This window comes from Centroberyx affinis, unplaced genomic scaffold (genome assembly GCF_046629955.1).
Source record: "Centroberyx affinis isolate AG114_WGS23_722 - 3 ecotype Tasmania unplaced genomic scaffold, CSIRO-AGI_Caff_v1 ptg001754l_1, whole genome shotgun sequence".
Classification (NCBI taxonomy): domain Eukaryota; kingdom Metazoa; phylum Chordata; class Actinopteri; order Beryciformes; family Berycidae; genus Centroberyx; species Centroberyx affinis.
Window position 1 is genome coordinate 26,012 of NW_027280155.1, and position 17,719 is coordinate 43,730.

Sequence of the window (17,719 nt, forward strand, 5' to 3'; positions counted from 1 at the left end):
GTTTCTCGGTCGTTGTTTCTCTTGTGCAGCAAAAAAAACTCAGGAATGGTTAAAGAGAATATTAACATGAACAACCAGGGTAAGATGCTAATAGACATTTAGAATAGATTTATTAAGCCAGTCAAATACAAAAAGTCTCACATAAGATGTGCTTTTGCCTATAGCAAAAAAGAAAAACATAACTAGGCTACAAACCAAGAAAATACAACTGCCAGTAATTACAGCATACCTTTCAAAGTGCAATTCAGCTAATGTCTCATTTCAGCTCTCACCAATCAGGATTTTGTTCCCTGTAACTTGATAACTTGTTGGTTCAAATGGAGGCTTGTTCAAATTCATCTGCGCACATTGTGAAGCCCTCCATCTGATCGTCTGAAATACACATATTAAGGAAATCTTCATGGGTATCCAGTTAAACAGTGGCTTGATTCAAAGGAGATAAATAGTGAGTCTACCATCAAAATAGTCTCACACATTATCTCAGGGGGTGGATCTCTTGTCTGAGGCTACGCGGGCTCTTGACTTTGTGTTACAGCAGTTCACAGGTCAGTCGGCAAGGCATGGGTTGCTGGTCGTTGAGGTGGATAGAAAGCAAAGCCAGACATCCTGGCAGAGGTTTTCTCTGAGGGGTGGCAGTACTGCTGCAACACTGGGTCTAAGGGCTCTGAATATTTATGAAAAGCTTCCTCTTCTCTGACTGTGAATGTTTCAGAACTAGTTGTAATAGTTACAATCCACTAATTATGCCATTTAACATGAAGTAACAGGCCTTTAAGATGAAGAGGAAGCTAGTCATCGCTGTTGCGTCAAGGTTTTGGTGCTGCAGTTCAAGACTGAACTCGAACCTCTGGATATGTTGGGGCTTAATTGTGGGCATTAGTACAGGATACTGTAAGATGAGTATGAATATTGGAATGAGCGATCAAATCATCAAATCAATTGTGGTCAAGTAAACGTGTTGTGTTTAATGAGATTAGGTCCATCATAGTGAAAAAAATAGGTTGTGTGTATGTACTGTGCGTTGTGTTTTGTGTCTGATACAAACATACAATGTCAATAGCTACAATATATTGGGATTACACTAACAACATAGAAAGAACAGCATTACTAAAGACAATGATTTACACTTAGTCAATGCAACTATCAAAACAGTAGATTATAAATAAATTATCAATAATCACAATCATGTTTTTGGCATGATACCATCAAAATTCATTTCCCAAAATTTTAGTATTTCAACAACCACTTTTGAACAGTTACACATATGGGACAGTTCTATAACATCGATGGTACTGAAGAAATCTTCATAAATGAATTAACATTCACATTATAATTTCTATGATTCAATGTACCTATATAATCATTCATTGTTGGAATGAATATATATAGTTTTATTCATATTGGGGAATGGCTTCCTTTAACCCTACAAGTAACAAACTAAGTATGTCAAGTTGTTACATATTTGCAGAGAGACAATCACATAGGTATATTGTCTGGAAAAAAAAACAATGTTGATTATTCCAACCTATTTAACAAATGACTTCAGTTCCTGCATAGAATCATATGAAGCAGATTGAGTCTCAAAAATAATAGATAAAAAAATCTAAATAATATTTCATGTATATATTCAGAATAGCGAAGTGTTTCACAAATAGGCTTATAAAACGCAAGTATAAACAACATTACAATAGGATATCTACAGTTCAGTAGGAAAATTATAGATCAAATCACACCTTGTCAACTCAAAACAAACTGATTCATGCTACTACCCAAGTTCCATTAGGTGGGAACGGTGATGCTTTTAGTGCTTTCCAGGGTCAATGTTCTGTCGCTCCCTTTTACCAAATCCTGTTGCTGTGGATTGATCTACAGATACATAAAGGGAACAATTCTCCATTACATCATTACAATATCACAAACCTTGCTGCTCCACAATCATTGGGAAGTTTTTATTTCAGGAAGTTTAGCCACTGGGTGGGGTAATCTCATGATTCTGTCTCTATATACTGTATATATTCTCTACACAAATCTATGATGCTTTGCATTAAGAAATAAAACAAAATGTACAAAAATACAACATATAAACAAAACAAAGACAGATAAAATATGTACTTGGCTGGTTGTGCATTACCTGCATTCTCTGGTGGTGGTCTTGAACCCTCCCCCGCTGCTCTGGCCCCTCTGGGTTGTGGGAATGATGACTGCCAGGGAAAACCCTGACCACAGAGAAGACACAACTGTACTTCAAATCACTTAATATCTTCACTCATCGCAACCAGCAGCCCACAAGACCTAAAGCCTTCACCCTGACTTAACAATCAATATGAATGTAAACCTCTTCAAACTCAAACTCACTGTTCGGTAGGTGGCTAGGTGGAGCTGCAGCAGTAAGTAATTACATCTGCCATGTTCCTGCCAACTAGAGGCTAGGAAGAGTCTTGTTTCCTCAGTGAACCAGAGTCACTTCAGAGACAGAAAGGGGGCTTAGAGGAATCCTTACCGGTGTGACAGGCTGGAAGTCTCGTCCAGGAGGCGGTGCTGCTGCTGCGGCGGCGGCGGCGGCGGCGGCTGTGGCGCCTGCTGCGTTGGGCATCCGAGGAGGGAAGTGTACGGGCCAGCCCTCCAGGCCCTGCGGTCCCACCTGCACAAAGGGACCACAGTAGGGAGGGCTCAGCGGGCCGTTCACTGAGCCTGACGTGGGGTCTGAGGTACGTCTTTCCTGCTGCTGCCCCTACGAGGGATCACAAGTACACACGTGATCCCCAATCAGTGCACGGCTGCTACGCTCACAGAGCACAGTGCCCCTGTTATGTATGGGCTGCTGCTGAACTTTAACCCTACTGGCACTGCCTCCCACAGAGGAATGTAAATGTTCCACTTGCTGTCCCAAAAAGCGCTAACAAACAACCTAACTGGAGTGAGACTCTTATCCTGGAGTATTGATCTGTCCAATATGCACTTATTACAGTGAACATGTAAGTGACTGCTTTCTGTCACTATGGGGCGCTGGTGTGCTACGTTTACCAGAAACTATCTGCTATGATATAAATTCCAAGGACTTGAAGTACAATTTTCAATAAATCCTTTGGCCCTAATGAAATCTACTTAAAAGCATGGCCAAAATGACCAAATTTCTATACAACAAATCACTTGTGCAGGCTGATGGCATAAATTCACAATTTTTTTTTTATATTTAGTGGCAGGACTGAGCTCCCATTTTACACATGGGCACCAGGCTCGGCCGTAGGCTGCAGCCAGTACCTGTTTGTGGTGCTGCATCTGCAGTCTCTCCAGCTTACATCTCTCTGTACGTTCTCTCTGACACTCATTCTGCGCCTGATGAAGCTGACACACACACACACACACACACAAAAGAAAAAGAAAAAGAAATGCTACATCAGAAAGCAGTCCAGCTAAGATTGTTTAAAGCAGGATACATGAATTGATGTATTCACAATAAAGCCAAATTTAAGAAAACAAAGAAAGCTTACCTGATTGGTCAAATTAGTCATCTGACCCTGCAGTCTCTCAACCTGCCGCCTCAAGTCTTCTTTTTCCTCATTCATTCGCTCCCTGTCACTCCTCTCTTTTCTGAAGTCCTCTTCAAAGATCTTCACCTGGAGTGCAAAACGGAGATTGAAAGCAGTTAAGCAAGTGAAGGCATGATTGCAGTAGGTGTGTGTCCTGCCCGTGTCTGTCCGTATGTTTTCATGTCTGACCTGCTCCTTTAGTACTGCAATTTGAGTGAGCAATTCCTGCTTCTTCAGGTTGCTGGCTGCATCGCCATGGTTACCCTGGCCAGGTGGCTGTTGAGAGGACGAAGGGGAGTGCAGGTTCAGGGCCTCCTCTAAAGCCTGGCAATGAGAGAAAGGAAGTGTTAGGCACAGAAATATAGAAATCTCTCTGTCCTTCGTCTGTCTCTCTCTCTCTCTCTCTCTCTCTCTCTCTTACCCTGTTGAGGCGTTGGATCTCCTTCTCCTGGTACTCTCTCTGTTTGCTGAGGGGCAGCAGCTGGTCCTGCAGGTAGCGAACCTTCTGCTTCAGCTCAGTGGTCTCAGAGTTCAGACACTCCTTCTCCCCCTGAAACACACACCCAAAACGGTCCAAGAAACCTTACTTGAAGCATCCTTCAAACTTTTTTTCCCCCCTGTGTTTGGTCCTGGTTTTGAATGTTTGGACTTTGTTCACCTGTGTCTTCTCAGGTCACAGCGTGTCCTGTATCCTCACCTGTACATTCTCGATCTTGGACTTGGCCAGCAGCAGCTTCTTGTCGTAGTCCCTCTGCCTCTGCTCTCGCTCTGCCTCCAGCTCTAGCACGGCCTTCTGGGAGTCAGCAAGCCGTTGTCTGAGGTCTGTGATCTGAAAGGGCATATAAGCCATTTACTCTAGGAGAGCATTCACCAAGTCCACCAATCACAGTGGTAATACACAATTCTCATAATCACACACAGATTCACAACTCTGGTAAAGTTGAATATTGCCTGAGAATAAAACTGCATGTACTGATAATATACTGCTTCAGTGTGTGAAAACTTGTATAAAAAAAATATATATTAAGCAACAGCAACGAACACATATATGCAAGCACACACAGTTTTGTTCTGTGTAAAATATAGACCGAACTTAATGACGCAAATGGATATATCAAGTGTTCTGCGGTTTAAACTTGAGGCTGCATGGTCTCCCCATCTGAGCAAAGTGTGTGTAGATTTGTGCATGTCTGTGGGTGTGCACATGTAAAGGTGTGTGAGCCTGAGTGCGTGTATGTGTGTCTTTGCTGGCCTCTGACTGCACTACAACAGGAAGTCAGCGGGTACCAGAGAGGTGAGGGGAATTCTTACTCAAGTGTGACAGGCCTTGTGGTAACCATGCTCAGATAGTGTGCTATTGCAAGACTGCACCTTTTCCACTGGACAAACACACAGAAATAACACACAGCTGCTCCATTGCCAAGCGACACATATAAACAATAGATTGAGGCCCAAGTTCCTTTAGGTAATTCCAAATTGCAAAACCCTTGCCTGAAAAGTCCAACTTGACTTATTTGAACATGTCAATTTGAATGGTAGAAAAACAGTGATTACGCCATTCCATTGGCATCCAAAACTATGTTAATGTGTTTCAAATAAGAAATATGAGTGGTGGAGTCACGATGGTAAAACTAAAGTTCACAGGCTGCTGGCCAGATAACGTCATTTTCCTCTTTGTGTAATGTTGAGTAATACTGTCCTATTTTACAGCCCAGTTAATACAGACACTTGGAAAAAAAAAATGAACAATCATTTAGTAACTGTGGTAAAATTGATAATACTAGCAATAGTAATTCCTGTACTGAAGTGACGCCTATTTATTAATAGCAATATCTGACCCTTTAGGAAACAGGTCACATGGTCAGTAAACATAACATCTGCAGAGGCTGAAATGAGTACAGTGGAAAACACCATCACTCAATACATTCACTTTGAACCCAAAGGAACAGATATAGAACAGTCTATTCTGCATATATGAAATTACTTAAGTTATGAAGGACAGAGTTATGGAAAATGTTAAGTAAACACAGATACTTTGCTATGCTTTATATAAGGGCTTTGTTTTAGAAGTAAAAAATCTTTGTTGTGGTGTGGGAGCAGAGCCTTTGCAATTTGACACGGGTCAGAGTGAAGAATGTTCCCAGAGAACAAGACAAAGAATGGGACAACAAATCTTGGAGGATGAAGGAAGTGTATCAGATCGAGCTGACCTGACTTCATACGACTGAACAAAATATCTTTGACATTTTAGAAGTGGGACTTAAAATCTAATCTTTATTTCTCCTTTAACTGCCCTAAATCAGTAAAGGACACAGCAGCGTCTTCCCACACCCAAAACAGCCATAGTCATTACTGTACCTTCTGTTCAAACTGTGACTTCATGGAGTTCCACTGAATGTCCCACTGCTTGTTCACCTCCAGTACCTGTAAGAGGCAACAGAAAGTGAAACAAATGACATCGAACATATAGGAAACAAAACACACACACAGACTTTCCCCTATGGCAAAAGAGGACAAGCGGCGAAGGCAAAAAGAGACTCACATCCTTTCTCTGCTTCTCCAAAAGCTTGATCTTCTTTTCATACACCTCTAGGTCACAAGGCTTTGTCGGGGTTTTCTCTGCAGCTTTTCCACTCTGGGGGGATATGAAACATTCCTAAATCCCCTACATTCTTCCATTCTCTCAGTCATGCCATTACAACCCTCATGCTGACATGCTGACACCACAGCATTACAGTTAACATGAAGTGGGGAAGCTTTAAGTCACAAATGTGTTGAGAAAACTTGCTTATGTACTTCTAAAAGGGTGAGCATAAAAAATAAAGTTAATTTGATAAAATAAAAGGTAATAAACAAATAAACAGTACATGTACATTCAAGAAAAATAAAGGCGTGGTAGCGGAAACATGAAACATATTGGCTTTTGTCCTAAAATGGACTAGCAAGTGAATAAAGGCTTTTTAATAATTAATCACAAGAAGAGTTGCCTTGGTATTTTTCTTGAACATACAACCAAAGAGCACCTTCATTTTTGTGAGTAACCACTGTAGTGCTTTTTTCTTTTTGGTCTTTTGAAAAGTACCCATAGACCTCTAATGCATGCCTGTACAAAATAAAGGCACTTAAAAGAAATTAGACACGCCATTTAATTTAACTACCTTCTGCGGTGTGGTGACCTCCATCTTGGATCTCACGGTGGCAGATTCCTCTTTCACCGGCTCCTCTTTGGCCTCTGCAGGTTCGGTGTCCGCTGGCGCTACCGATGCCGCTGCTGATGCCGCTGCTGCTCCTCCTGTGACCAGCTCCTTTAGTTTCTGATTCTCCTGCCTGAATCAGCCAGAAAGCAAAAACGAGAGTATTTGTGAACAAAGCTGCCTTTCCAGAGTTTGGTGAGGTCTTGGCACAGTACAGCATCAGGATGTCCTTTGGGAAGACCCTACAATACCCGTGGGGTGCACTAACAGTAAAAGAAAGCACTGGATTATTCCACTGTCAAAAGTGAAAGCATGGCCAACTGTGAACAACCCTGACGCAGTGCAAACTTTATGGGGTTTTTGTTCATGGAAGAATAATAGTAAACATAGGATTCACACTACATTCAAGGGTTCTGAGAAACATACAAACGTGCCACGACTAAAAAAGAAAAGATTAGTGGAATGAGTATATGAGAAGTGAGTCTGTTCAGTGTAACAGGACATATCACTACTTGACAACTCACATTTTGTTTTTGACCTTATTAACAATAAAGTTCTGCCCCTACAGAAGCGACATGAATCCCAGCCAGTGTTAAAAAGAAGAAAAACATCACCTTAGCTGTTCCAAGTCTCGATTCCTGAACTGATGATCTTCTTCCATTTTCTTTCGAAGCTCATTGTTCTCCTGTCTGAGCTGCTCACAAAGAGTCTATAAAAAATTTTAAAAAATCAACATTATCACAAACATCATTCAAGTATGACGACATCACCTTTTTTTTTTGTTTCTTCATATATCTGTATCATGGCTCAAACTGAGGCAATGACTTTTCAAAACTAGGTACATTGCAACAGATATTTGCAATGCAAATAGAAGAAAAAAAAAATAATGTAAAGGTATAAAATACAAATGAAAGAAGACTGTGCAGAATTATACACACTCTTTGTAAGTGGTCTAAATGGTGTCATCAGCAAATATTAAATATATTATAAATATATATTATATTATAACACTATATGAATATACTGTAGCATGGAATGTGTGTTTCACTTAGGGCATATGAGTCATGGCATTTCTGAGGATCAAAAGAAAAAACATGTATATCTCTCCCGCTACTTTGTGAAAAAAAAAAAGTTTCAGTGGTGTTTTTGCGTCTTATTTCCCCATTGACTACCCACATAAAATTAGATTTTTTTTTTATAAAAATAGGAAAAAAAAAAAAATATGGTGAAGATGACCCAGACACTGCAAACACGTATACTGGTATGCTTTTTCCTATGAAAATTCAGCCCCTGACGTGTTGGAGAAGACCCACATTCCCACCACTACTGGCTACGCATTCACCCTGCTCTTCATGGGAATACACTACTACTGTAACATGTGAACCAGTACAGACCAAAGAAGAAAGGTCTCTGACACCCAGTGCCGTTACGCAAGAGCTTTCAATCTAAACACAGATCTGGCCATCTGGTCATCTACACTGCCAGAGTTGCGTACTGATCTAGCATGTCACAAAAGTCACGATGAAACACTAAACATAACGCAACAGCCTGGGAATGGTCTTCAGTAGACAAATGGATTATTCTTCCTTTTACACATATATGTATATTTATACCATTTTATGTATTAAATAGACTGCTGATTAAAAGCAAATTCTTAAGAGCCATCTCGGGAGAATTAGATGCAATTGAGAGAGTGATGGTCGAAAGAAGAATCATGACAAAATCTCTTAATTTTACTGCCCATGCTCTTACTTGTATTTTCTATCATTTCTAAGGCTATCTGTATGCCACTCACCTGTAGGAGGGATGTCCTCTGCTCATTCTTCTGGACCTTAGAGGACAAATGGTGGAACTCCACAGCCATGCGGCCAAGGTGAGCCAACAGCTGGTTTGGGTTGGACTCCTCTGCAAAGATGCTGAAGGAGCTCTCCAGTCTCTGCAGCTGGCTAGCTAGCTCCATGTTCTCCTGAGGCAGGAGGGGGATTACTCCTGCTCCCGCCGCTGACCCCGCCTGGAGATGAACGCACAGTTAAACAGAAGAGTCAGTCCTTCCTCTCCTGCTGACTCAATGGGCAAATTTCAACCAGCAATGGGTCACAAGATTCAGAGATCAACATACAAGTAGTCATCCTCTTGCTATTTCAATGAATAGCTGCGGCACATTTGTCTGTAAAGTCAAACCAGTTAGTCCTGTCAGTTTAAAGTTAAGTCTGTAGACCAAAGTCAAAAATAAACTACATCAAAGGGAATAATTGTTGTTATACTATTATCAATATTATTCTGTTCCAGTTTGGCAATTACAATAAATTATTCTACAGAATTTAAGAATATGTGACTGTCTAGGCAATCACATGAAAAGAGATTCTACGCCTATATGCCTGAAATATTCTGACAAAGATAGTGTCCTATTAAGCCATTCCCTGGGATGTAGCCTAGTGTGTGTGAATCAGTAGTGTAATTCTAGTCACTAATAATCCTGGACTTTCCCCTGGCTGACTCAGGCTGGAGCTACCAGTATTGAGTGTGTTGGTGAGTCACCACACCAAGGATAGTTCCTGATATCTGAGAAATGACAATAGAGAAGAGAGGCTGAATTTAGCTTGAAGAAATTCCATGAAACTACTATTTATCAGGGTTACTATCAAGAGCAAGATGATATTCTAAACGAGTTGAATGGCTCATTAAAATAAAACTTACTTTGGAACCAGAAATAATTGTTATACATTTCCAGGGATTTCAATTCCCTGTGACAGGAATACAACAGCATCCACAGAGCTGTAATAGTTCAAAAGTTATTCATCTTACTGTGCCACACAAAGTCTGGTACTTACAGTCTGGGCATCTGAAGCCTTCTCCTCCATATTCACCACCTTAAACTCCGATAAGGCCTCCTGTAAACACCAAAGAGTTAAGTAACAGCATGGTACAAGCTGTGTCCACATCTGCTTTAGTGAACCTTTAAGAATTAAAGTAGACACCTTTCAGTTTAGAGTTGGCCAGATGGCACATTGAAGAGCTTCACAATAGCTGAAGCAATACAAAACTAAAAGGAATACCTGATGTTATTTATGGTCCTACAATCATCACAACCTTCTGCCTACACCCAAAACTCTCAGTACACTTAAAATTATAGTAACATTGTCCACACTTTAGTACACCATACACATTACTTACATTGGGCTTCTCAGGCTGGAGGGCCTTCCCTGAAGAGCTGGGCTGCTCCTCCTTCTGGTCTGTACTGGAAAGCCCATGGGGCTTACCTTGACCTGAAAGAGACCATGATTAATACCAAGGTTAACCCAAGTTTCAGTAAAATAAAACAGCTACTCAAGTTGTTACTACAACAACAATCTGCAAATATGAACAAAAGTGGCTGCCAGGTGAAACTCTTACCAGCAAGTCTGTGAGACATACTTTGTGTCTCAGTCTGAACAGGCCCTCCCATACATAGACTGGTGGCAAAGCTGGAGGACTTGAGAGCCTCGTTGTCTCTGACCAGCTCCTCCACTCTCTGACGAAGCCTTGATGCCTCTGACTGAGACTCCTCCAGCAGGTCACCTATAAATCACATCACCACGAGACTGTTCTAAGACTGTTCAAAGATCACCCCCCTGCCCAACCCTTATTCCAGTTAATCTGGCTTCATATTTTCAACATAGATTGACCTCATACGGCCAACATCACAAAAGAGACTGGGAAAACAGTCACATGAGTAGTCATCAAATGTGTGTGGCATAGAAACTTCATAAGAAATTATACATGTTGCAACTAACATTCCTTTGGTGAGTCACAAAAGGAGCAATCAGACCCTTAAGGCACATTAACTGAAGACAGGCTCACTGACAAGTATTTCAGCACAGTACCGATGAAGGTAATCAGGTTTCTTTGCATTCCTCCTTTTGTGCCACAGGACAATGGAACTCCTGCGACTGTATGTGCATTTTGATTGGCATGCTTAGTTGTCTAATCTGCTGCAGAAGAAATCGAAAGACCTGTGTTGTGATGGGTGCCGTAAGTTAAAAATAAACAGAACTGAACACAATTTTCTGTACTAAGACTTTAGGAATGGGCTACAAAACAGAAACTCAGGGCATCCCCACATATATTTCCAAATCTGCAAACATAAAATCATCAGATGTTACTGTAGGACACACAACAGGACGCCTGGCATGCAATGGCAGAGAGCAGCTGGCATTATAGCCCTCACTCCACAGCCATGAGGTAACCATGCTGTTTTGGGCGCCACCTACCTAAGCTCTTTAGTCCCTTCATCCTCTCCCTCAGTATGCTGTTCTCCTCCAGTAGCTGTCGGTAGCTGCTTCCCCCTCCGGCCTCCTCTCTGGCCTTGACCTCACTCCCACCTGGGTCATAGATGCGGTATGGGCCTTTCCCTTCCATCGCCACTGTTTCACTTACTAGACATGGTGCTCTGAACTATGGAAACAAGACAGACAAACAGTGTAAATTTTATTACCATGTACAAGATACTGGAAACTAGTCTGCGTAAGATATGGGAAAAACAAACAGATGGAACAATGCAGGAGCATTTGCCCTTTACAAAAACAAACACAGCTTTAGGAGGAGAGGCCCTGAACATAGAGCATTGATTACATAATGTGTCTATTATGGTTCTCCACCCTTTGCCATTTACAATGCAAAGGCTCACATTTAAATGCCACGATGAAAGGGGTACTTCTGCAAAAACCTATTCATGGAAACAATTTGAATGTACACAATCATGTTGTAAAGTATGTATGACAAGCTGTAAAAGCAATGAACGTCAAATGTCGACACCCAGACAGAGCCAATGATCATGCATCATAAGGCCACACATTCAACAGAAGCACTGTGCAGTATGAGGTGAAATCACATTACCGTCAAGTTCTCACAGGACTAGATCTCCACTTTAACTATGACTTATGCAGTACCAATGTTACAACAACTGAGAAATATAACAGCTGATGTTCCTGTCACTTCTTGTGATGATGGTTGAAATATCATGCACCCAGATATCCTGTGTAAAGTATTACTGTACCCCCTTGGAGTCTTTTCGACCTCTTTTTCTCTCTTCGTTCATAATTCATAGAACGGCGAGTCTAAAGTATCCAGTCCGGCGAAGAGAACAAGGACCGATTGACAGGTTAGAGATGACAATAATGACAAGTAGGCCGGCAACAACAGCATCACATCCCTATTCTCCTTTCGCGAGTCGCGTCCAAAGGAGCAGCGATACGATTGCCATGTTAGCCTGCCAGCTTGCAACATCTGGCAAAAATGAGCTAACGTTTAGGTTAGCTAGATTGGGCAGCTACGTTAATATCAAGAGGAAAAATGAGGCAAATGCAAAGTAAAAATGACCAAATGTTATGTGAATTCTGCAAACAAATACCTGTACAATAAACGAGTGTCAGATACAACACAAACTAGCTAATGTTAGCTATCTTCACTGGCTAAAGAGGGCTAATATTAGTTTTCGCTGTTGTCATGCAAATTGCTAGCAACATCGTTAGCTAGGGGTTAGCTAACGTTAAATGACAGTGCGGGACAGTGAGTCGCTAGCTATTCCTGTAAAACCCTACAATTACTTTTTTCGAAGCAATAGCAGAAGCAGTTAGTTCGACAGTATAGGTAAACGACAAACCAAAGAACAAAGAGGTGTCTTTTGCTAGCTACCTTTCAGCTTGAGTGGCCTCTCGTCTCCTGCCCAGACATCTATTGCGGAAGTGGTCTGTGCTGTAACGCTGTAACCTGGGAAATTCCACCTCGCTAGACGTTTGATGTAAACAGCACTGATTGACAGCCTGGCGGACCAATGACGGCAGAGCTTTTCATCAGTGGGCCACCAACAGCGGGCATTAACCCTATGTAAACATTGGAGAAATATGCTTGACATATTGTCAGTCATATTTCATGTTAAAGCTTCCACTAGACCACGGACCCTCAAATATATACGAAACTCTACATATAGAAAATAATGGTTCATATAATTGATTAGCTAAACTTCCTACTTTTCATTCTTCTTAAAACTCCTTCAAGCATCCCACCCACTCTGACCCCCTTCTTCACTAAAGAGCTCTTTCTTCATTGATAAATTTTTATGAGGGGGAAAAAAAATCTGCGATTGCATCAGATATTTCCTCTGAACTATTACTAGACTAGACTATTCATCCTAGTTACAATGACCTATTCAACTCTACATGATACAGGTTTTAGGTTTTAAAGATATATTCGGGATCTTCTTTTTAAAATATGCACTACCATTATACTCAAAATACACTAAAAGACTCTACAAATGTGTACCATGTTAAATTTAAATAAATACATAATAAATAAATAATTCCACATAGTATGAGTTCATGTGTGTTTTTACAGACCAGACACACTGCGTGGCTTTATGAGTTACCATCACTCAAAGGTACTGAGCTATTAAGTGTTCCTTAGTCACATCACACAGGCTGTGGTAAGAACAAATACAGCCTGTTTTTATTTGGATTTGTACCCACTTAAACATTTTCAAAAATGTAGTTTCAGCCACATGTAAAGGAACATTACATGAGTAACTCATTTTGACCAAATTGCCAGAATTTAATAATTGCAGGTCATTACTGGCTAAAGATGAAGAATTCTTTAGAGCAATGGTGACATCTTGTGGGGATTAACAACTCCCTAGTCATATTTCTTGCTCAGGTCCCTTGCAAAGTCTATACAGCACCCCATTCCACAATGTACTGGAGGTAAACTGACTAATTACTTCCAATTCAATTCAGCTTTCACCGAGTCACCAAAATGTGACTGAACCTACTGGACTCCATACACCAGAGCACTTGCCAACCAAAATTATCTGAGATGGTTCCCACTGGTTATTGTGTTTTGCTTTAATTCTATAATGTGACACTGTGGTAATTTAGTTACAACAAAACATTATATAAATCAAAAGTAAACAAATGCCAAAATAAACACCTTCCACTATGAATTTAGCAGCCATTCAGAGCATCAGTTGCGTAAGTCTTTCTTGTGGAGTAGTCCTGCCATGTTAACATCAGAAACACCAAGTCCATGTTCGACCTAAACCAATCAGGACCACATTTTGTTCTTCGTAGGTATCTGTTGAATGATTGGAATTTACCCCAGAGATGGGAAAAACAAGATAATTATTATTTCCTGTAATGCAAAAAGACAGACTGGACAGACCAGGAACTCATTTACTGAGAGCATATTGACTCTAAGTAGACCAGCAACACAAGTCAACATTCATCTCCTTCCATTTGTTTAATGGACACAACTATTACACCAAGCCTGAATTCCAATAGATAAGGATGAGCCCTAAGTGCTACACCCTGCATGAGTATATTTTGGTGGATAGCTATCCAGGGCGCAGATCGTGGGACAGGGGAAACAGATGTAAGCATCTGAAATCATGTTGACTTTAACAACACTCCCTTATCTGCTGCCTGTATCATCTGAGGTTTGGTTTCTCAGCAGGCTAACACTTACACCTAGCTGCTGTAATTTAGGCTAGCCGGTACAGTAACACCTTTCATGGAAATTCACATCTTCCCTGCGTAGCACCCTTCACAGATGAGCATTTAGATTAGGATTTCAGCTTTCAAAAACACAATACCACTCATTTGTCTCTGATTGATTCATCTACTTTGAGGAAACAATGAAATACATACTGCAGAAAAGAGGGTGAGTGAATGAGTGAGAGAGAGAGAGAGAGAGAGAGAGAGAGAGAGAGAGAGAGAGAGAGGAAGAGACAGAGGGAGTAGAGAGAGAGAGTGGGTGATACTGTCTAATTGTTGGCTGCTCTACAAAGTACAACTAGCCTATAAAATATTTATGTTGACCAACACTATTAGTGATTGTGTTTCTCAGAGGTTATAAACAGTTTATATGGGACACACTTTTTGGATTCTTCCCAATCCTGCGCCTGCCACTGAACACCCCAGACGCCTCTCAACAAACACCTTCTCCGTTTTTTGCATCCGATTAATTCAGCGAAGTATTAGGTTAACATCTCATGCTGCTGTGAAGCACTGAGATGAATAAAAGGCTTGTGAAGAAAAGCCTTCAGTATGCAGCATAGCAAACAAAGGTCTGAGGTTACAGGAAATGTCACCCGTCACGCGGGCCTGCTGGGCAACAAATTGTACATTCTCTTTTCTCCTCTGGTGTTTTGTTTTTTTAAAGATTATTTTCAAGGCATTTTTTGAAGGTGCACATTCCTTTTTTAATTATTACAATAAAGACAGGAGAGAGAGAGAGAGCATGAAATGTGACAAAGGGTAGCAGCCAGATTGGAGCTCACAGTATCACAAGTACATGTTAGAGTATGGAGCTCGGCCCGCTGAGACACAAGGACGGTCCGGTCTCCCAGCAGAAATCAGCAGCTGATAGTCATTAGCTCTGTGCAGCATAACACATGAATGTCCTTTTGTTAACTGTCTGGTGGTAAAACTCCGGTTGTCCTCTTTAGGCCTTAAACCAGCGTCACTCTTGCTGCTGAGTATCCGTCGCAAAGCAACAATTTGGAACAGATATGGACTGGCACCTTGTTTCAGATATGCTGTCTATTCAGAGATATAGATGTAGCATGAATGTTATGTTAGAATGGAATAGAATAGAATAGAATAGAATAGAATAGAATAGAATTTTTCAACCAAAGGAGGAGATGCTGCCAGGAATGTTACATGGAAAGAGATTAGTGCCAGCAGAGATTGTATTTGAATTGCATAAATTTGAATTTGTCACTGAATTCAGCAGTTCAATGAGAGCATGACAAATTCAAATTCACGCAATTCAAATACACTAATCTCTTTCCATGGTGTTAACTCTTAAAAGCCCTCTTTGATATCTTTATCAACTCAAGTCTACCGCAGATTAAAACTAACTAAGACAAAGAAACCATTTTGCCACATAGTCCATTATATTTCTCTCAGGTTTATCATTCAGTTTGTTTCAAGCTGTTATATTTTGTCTTAACATAAAACAACAGAAGTGTTGTTGCTTTATTTCTAACTAACTAATTTGGCAACATATCCACATTGTGTGATGTATCAGGAATTACAAGATTACTCCTCCTTAAGGATCAGGACAAAATTGACACATAATATTACTATGTTTTTAGAGCATTGAGTTAGGGTTAGGGTTAGGATTAAAATTTGAAAATCTATTTATTTAGTAAAATTATAGATAGCATTCTCTCTAGCGTTCTCTCTATCTTAAAGAATAGTCCATGGTTAAAATAGGAAGTACAATTAAAATGAAATCAAACTTTTCACTCTGTTAAATTCACCATCCATGTTACCTACCGAAAATAAGGACAGCACTCATTCCAGTGAAAACATGAAATCATCTCTGTCCACATCCATTCACCCTGACAAAAACAGATATGCCATAGATAATGACATACAAAATGTTCTGTTACTATATATCAGATGATAAAACAAATGAACAACTCACCCACACATTCTGCTTGTGTCGGAGAGGCACTTTTTAAGGAAACTGGTGAATAGGGGGGAAGCAATTTCACTGTGAGACTTGGGGAATTCCCACATAACCCAGTAGGGCCTGATACTGTACGCTCAGCCTGAACAGAACCTGGTATGTGTCCAACTGCGTGGCCTGACTTTAGTGAGGGAGATGACAAGTGAAAAAAAAAAATGCATTTAATTAACCTTTGTGTGCTAGTATGCAGCACGACCACCAAGATGCACATTTTAATGCATCACAACAAAGCTGAGCGGAGTGAAGAGGCCACAATAAAAAAAAAACACCTAACTCTTGACATAACCAAGAGCAGCACTAGAGAAAAATGTCCAGATGTTTCATATACTGACTTGTGTATATAGTACAAGATTATGGTTTGTTTGCTCAAGATCAGGCCACCATAGTAACAAAAAAAATAAAAGGCTTCAGAAACCCCCATGACTTCCTCTAAGGGCATGATAGCTTTGAAATATGTAAATCACTATTTTCTTTTTTTTTTTAATTCATACTGTATGAACTGCTGTGAACAACAGCACAGTAAAAAGTTTCCCAGCAATCAAAAGGGAGATTCAAAGAGCACTGTATATTTTGACATGGATTGCATTATAACAATGTGCCATTGAATTTAATCTCTTTATCTCTGATAATCAACATCAAATGGAGCAATTTGAGGTTGTGTGTGCCATTAAAACGAGTTTGACTGCTGCAGACTGTATTTGTTGCCTTGGATTTTGGCCTACTGCAGGGGATTTCCTCGCCGCGTACGGCTTTTTTCTTCTTTCCTCTTTTAACTCAAAGATGGCCTGACAACAGCTGCACTCACACATATGCAGTGAACTGAGACATTGACTAGAACAGAGAAAGTGTTGCTCCAGTGTCAGTTGACAGCTGTCTCCTACCACTGTGCCTGAACAAGTATATAAGTCCAACCAAGACGCATGAAATGAGGAACAAATGGGCACAGCTTCTATCAGAATAAAATGTAAGTGGCACAACATTATATCCTCTTTGCTCATCCAAATGTGTGTCGGTGTGGTTATCTGCCTAGTCATGGTGGGTAGTGAGGTAGCCAGGAAGTCACAGATCTACAATGTTGTTGGATGGAAAGTAGAAGTGTGGTTGGGTGGGCCAACAAATGCCTAATTTGTTTAAATTAAGGTTCTACCATCTTAGCCGCTAACTGTTATACAATAGTTAAAAAAAACCCTGCACTAAGAACATCAGCCATTTTTTATGTAGTCTATAAACTAGCATCAAACAGCTGTAGGGGCAAAAGTAATTTATGGAGGAGGAGGGCCACAACAGATTCAATTTGTCATGACCAGTGAAGCTTCACATGTAGTTTGTTCAGAAGAAGAGGCAGTGAATTAGAACGGGGAGTTTCCTGATGTTAAATCTTCTATTTCCCATTCTGCTCTGCCCAATGCTACTGCCAGTATCAACAAAGTTAATCATTGACCTGCCCCTGCTAGCTACCCATACAAACCAATGCACCCCTCCCACAAC

At 40.6% G+C, this 17,719-nt stretch overlaps 1 protein-coding gene across 5 annotated transcripts; it reads right to left on the reverse strand.

Annotated features, from left to right (window-relative positions):
- Positions 1-93: 93 nt before the first annotated feature.
- On the reverse strand, positions 94-16,215 carry tnip1 (TNFAIP3 interacting protein 1). 5 transcript variants are annotated; one of them, XM_071529013.1, is made up of 18 exons: positions 16,187-16,215; positions 10,975-11,158; positions 10,118-10,282; positions 9,899-9,990; positions 9,556-9,615; positions 8,520-8,735; positions 7,339-7,433; positions 6,689-6,857; positions 6,073-6,165; positions 5,889-5,954; positions 4,228-4,359; positions 3,952-4,080; positions 3,720-3,854; positions 3,492-3,617; positions 3,262-3,345; positions 2,501-2,731; positions 2,132-2,216; positions 94-1,866 (listed from the first exon to the last, which is right to left on the reverse strand). In XM_071529013.1, the coding sequence occupies exons 2-18, from the start codon at positions 11,120-11,122 to the stop codon at positions 1,802-1,804; spliced, it is 2,091 nt and encodes a 696-aa protein (XP_071385114.1). In that variant the 5' UTR covers positions 11,123-11,158; positions 16,187-16,215; the 3' UTR covers positions 94-1,801. The 5 variants fall into 5 exon arrangements, with proteins under 5 accessions (XP_071385114.1, XP_071385115.1, XP_071385113.1 ...); XM_071529014.1 differs by lacking the exon at positions 16,187-16,215 and adding an exon at positions 16,036-16,140; XM_071529012.1 differs by lacking the exon at positions 16,187-16,215 and adding an exon at positions 12,398-12,458.
- Positions 16,216-17,719: the final 1,504 nt, after the last annotated feature.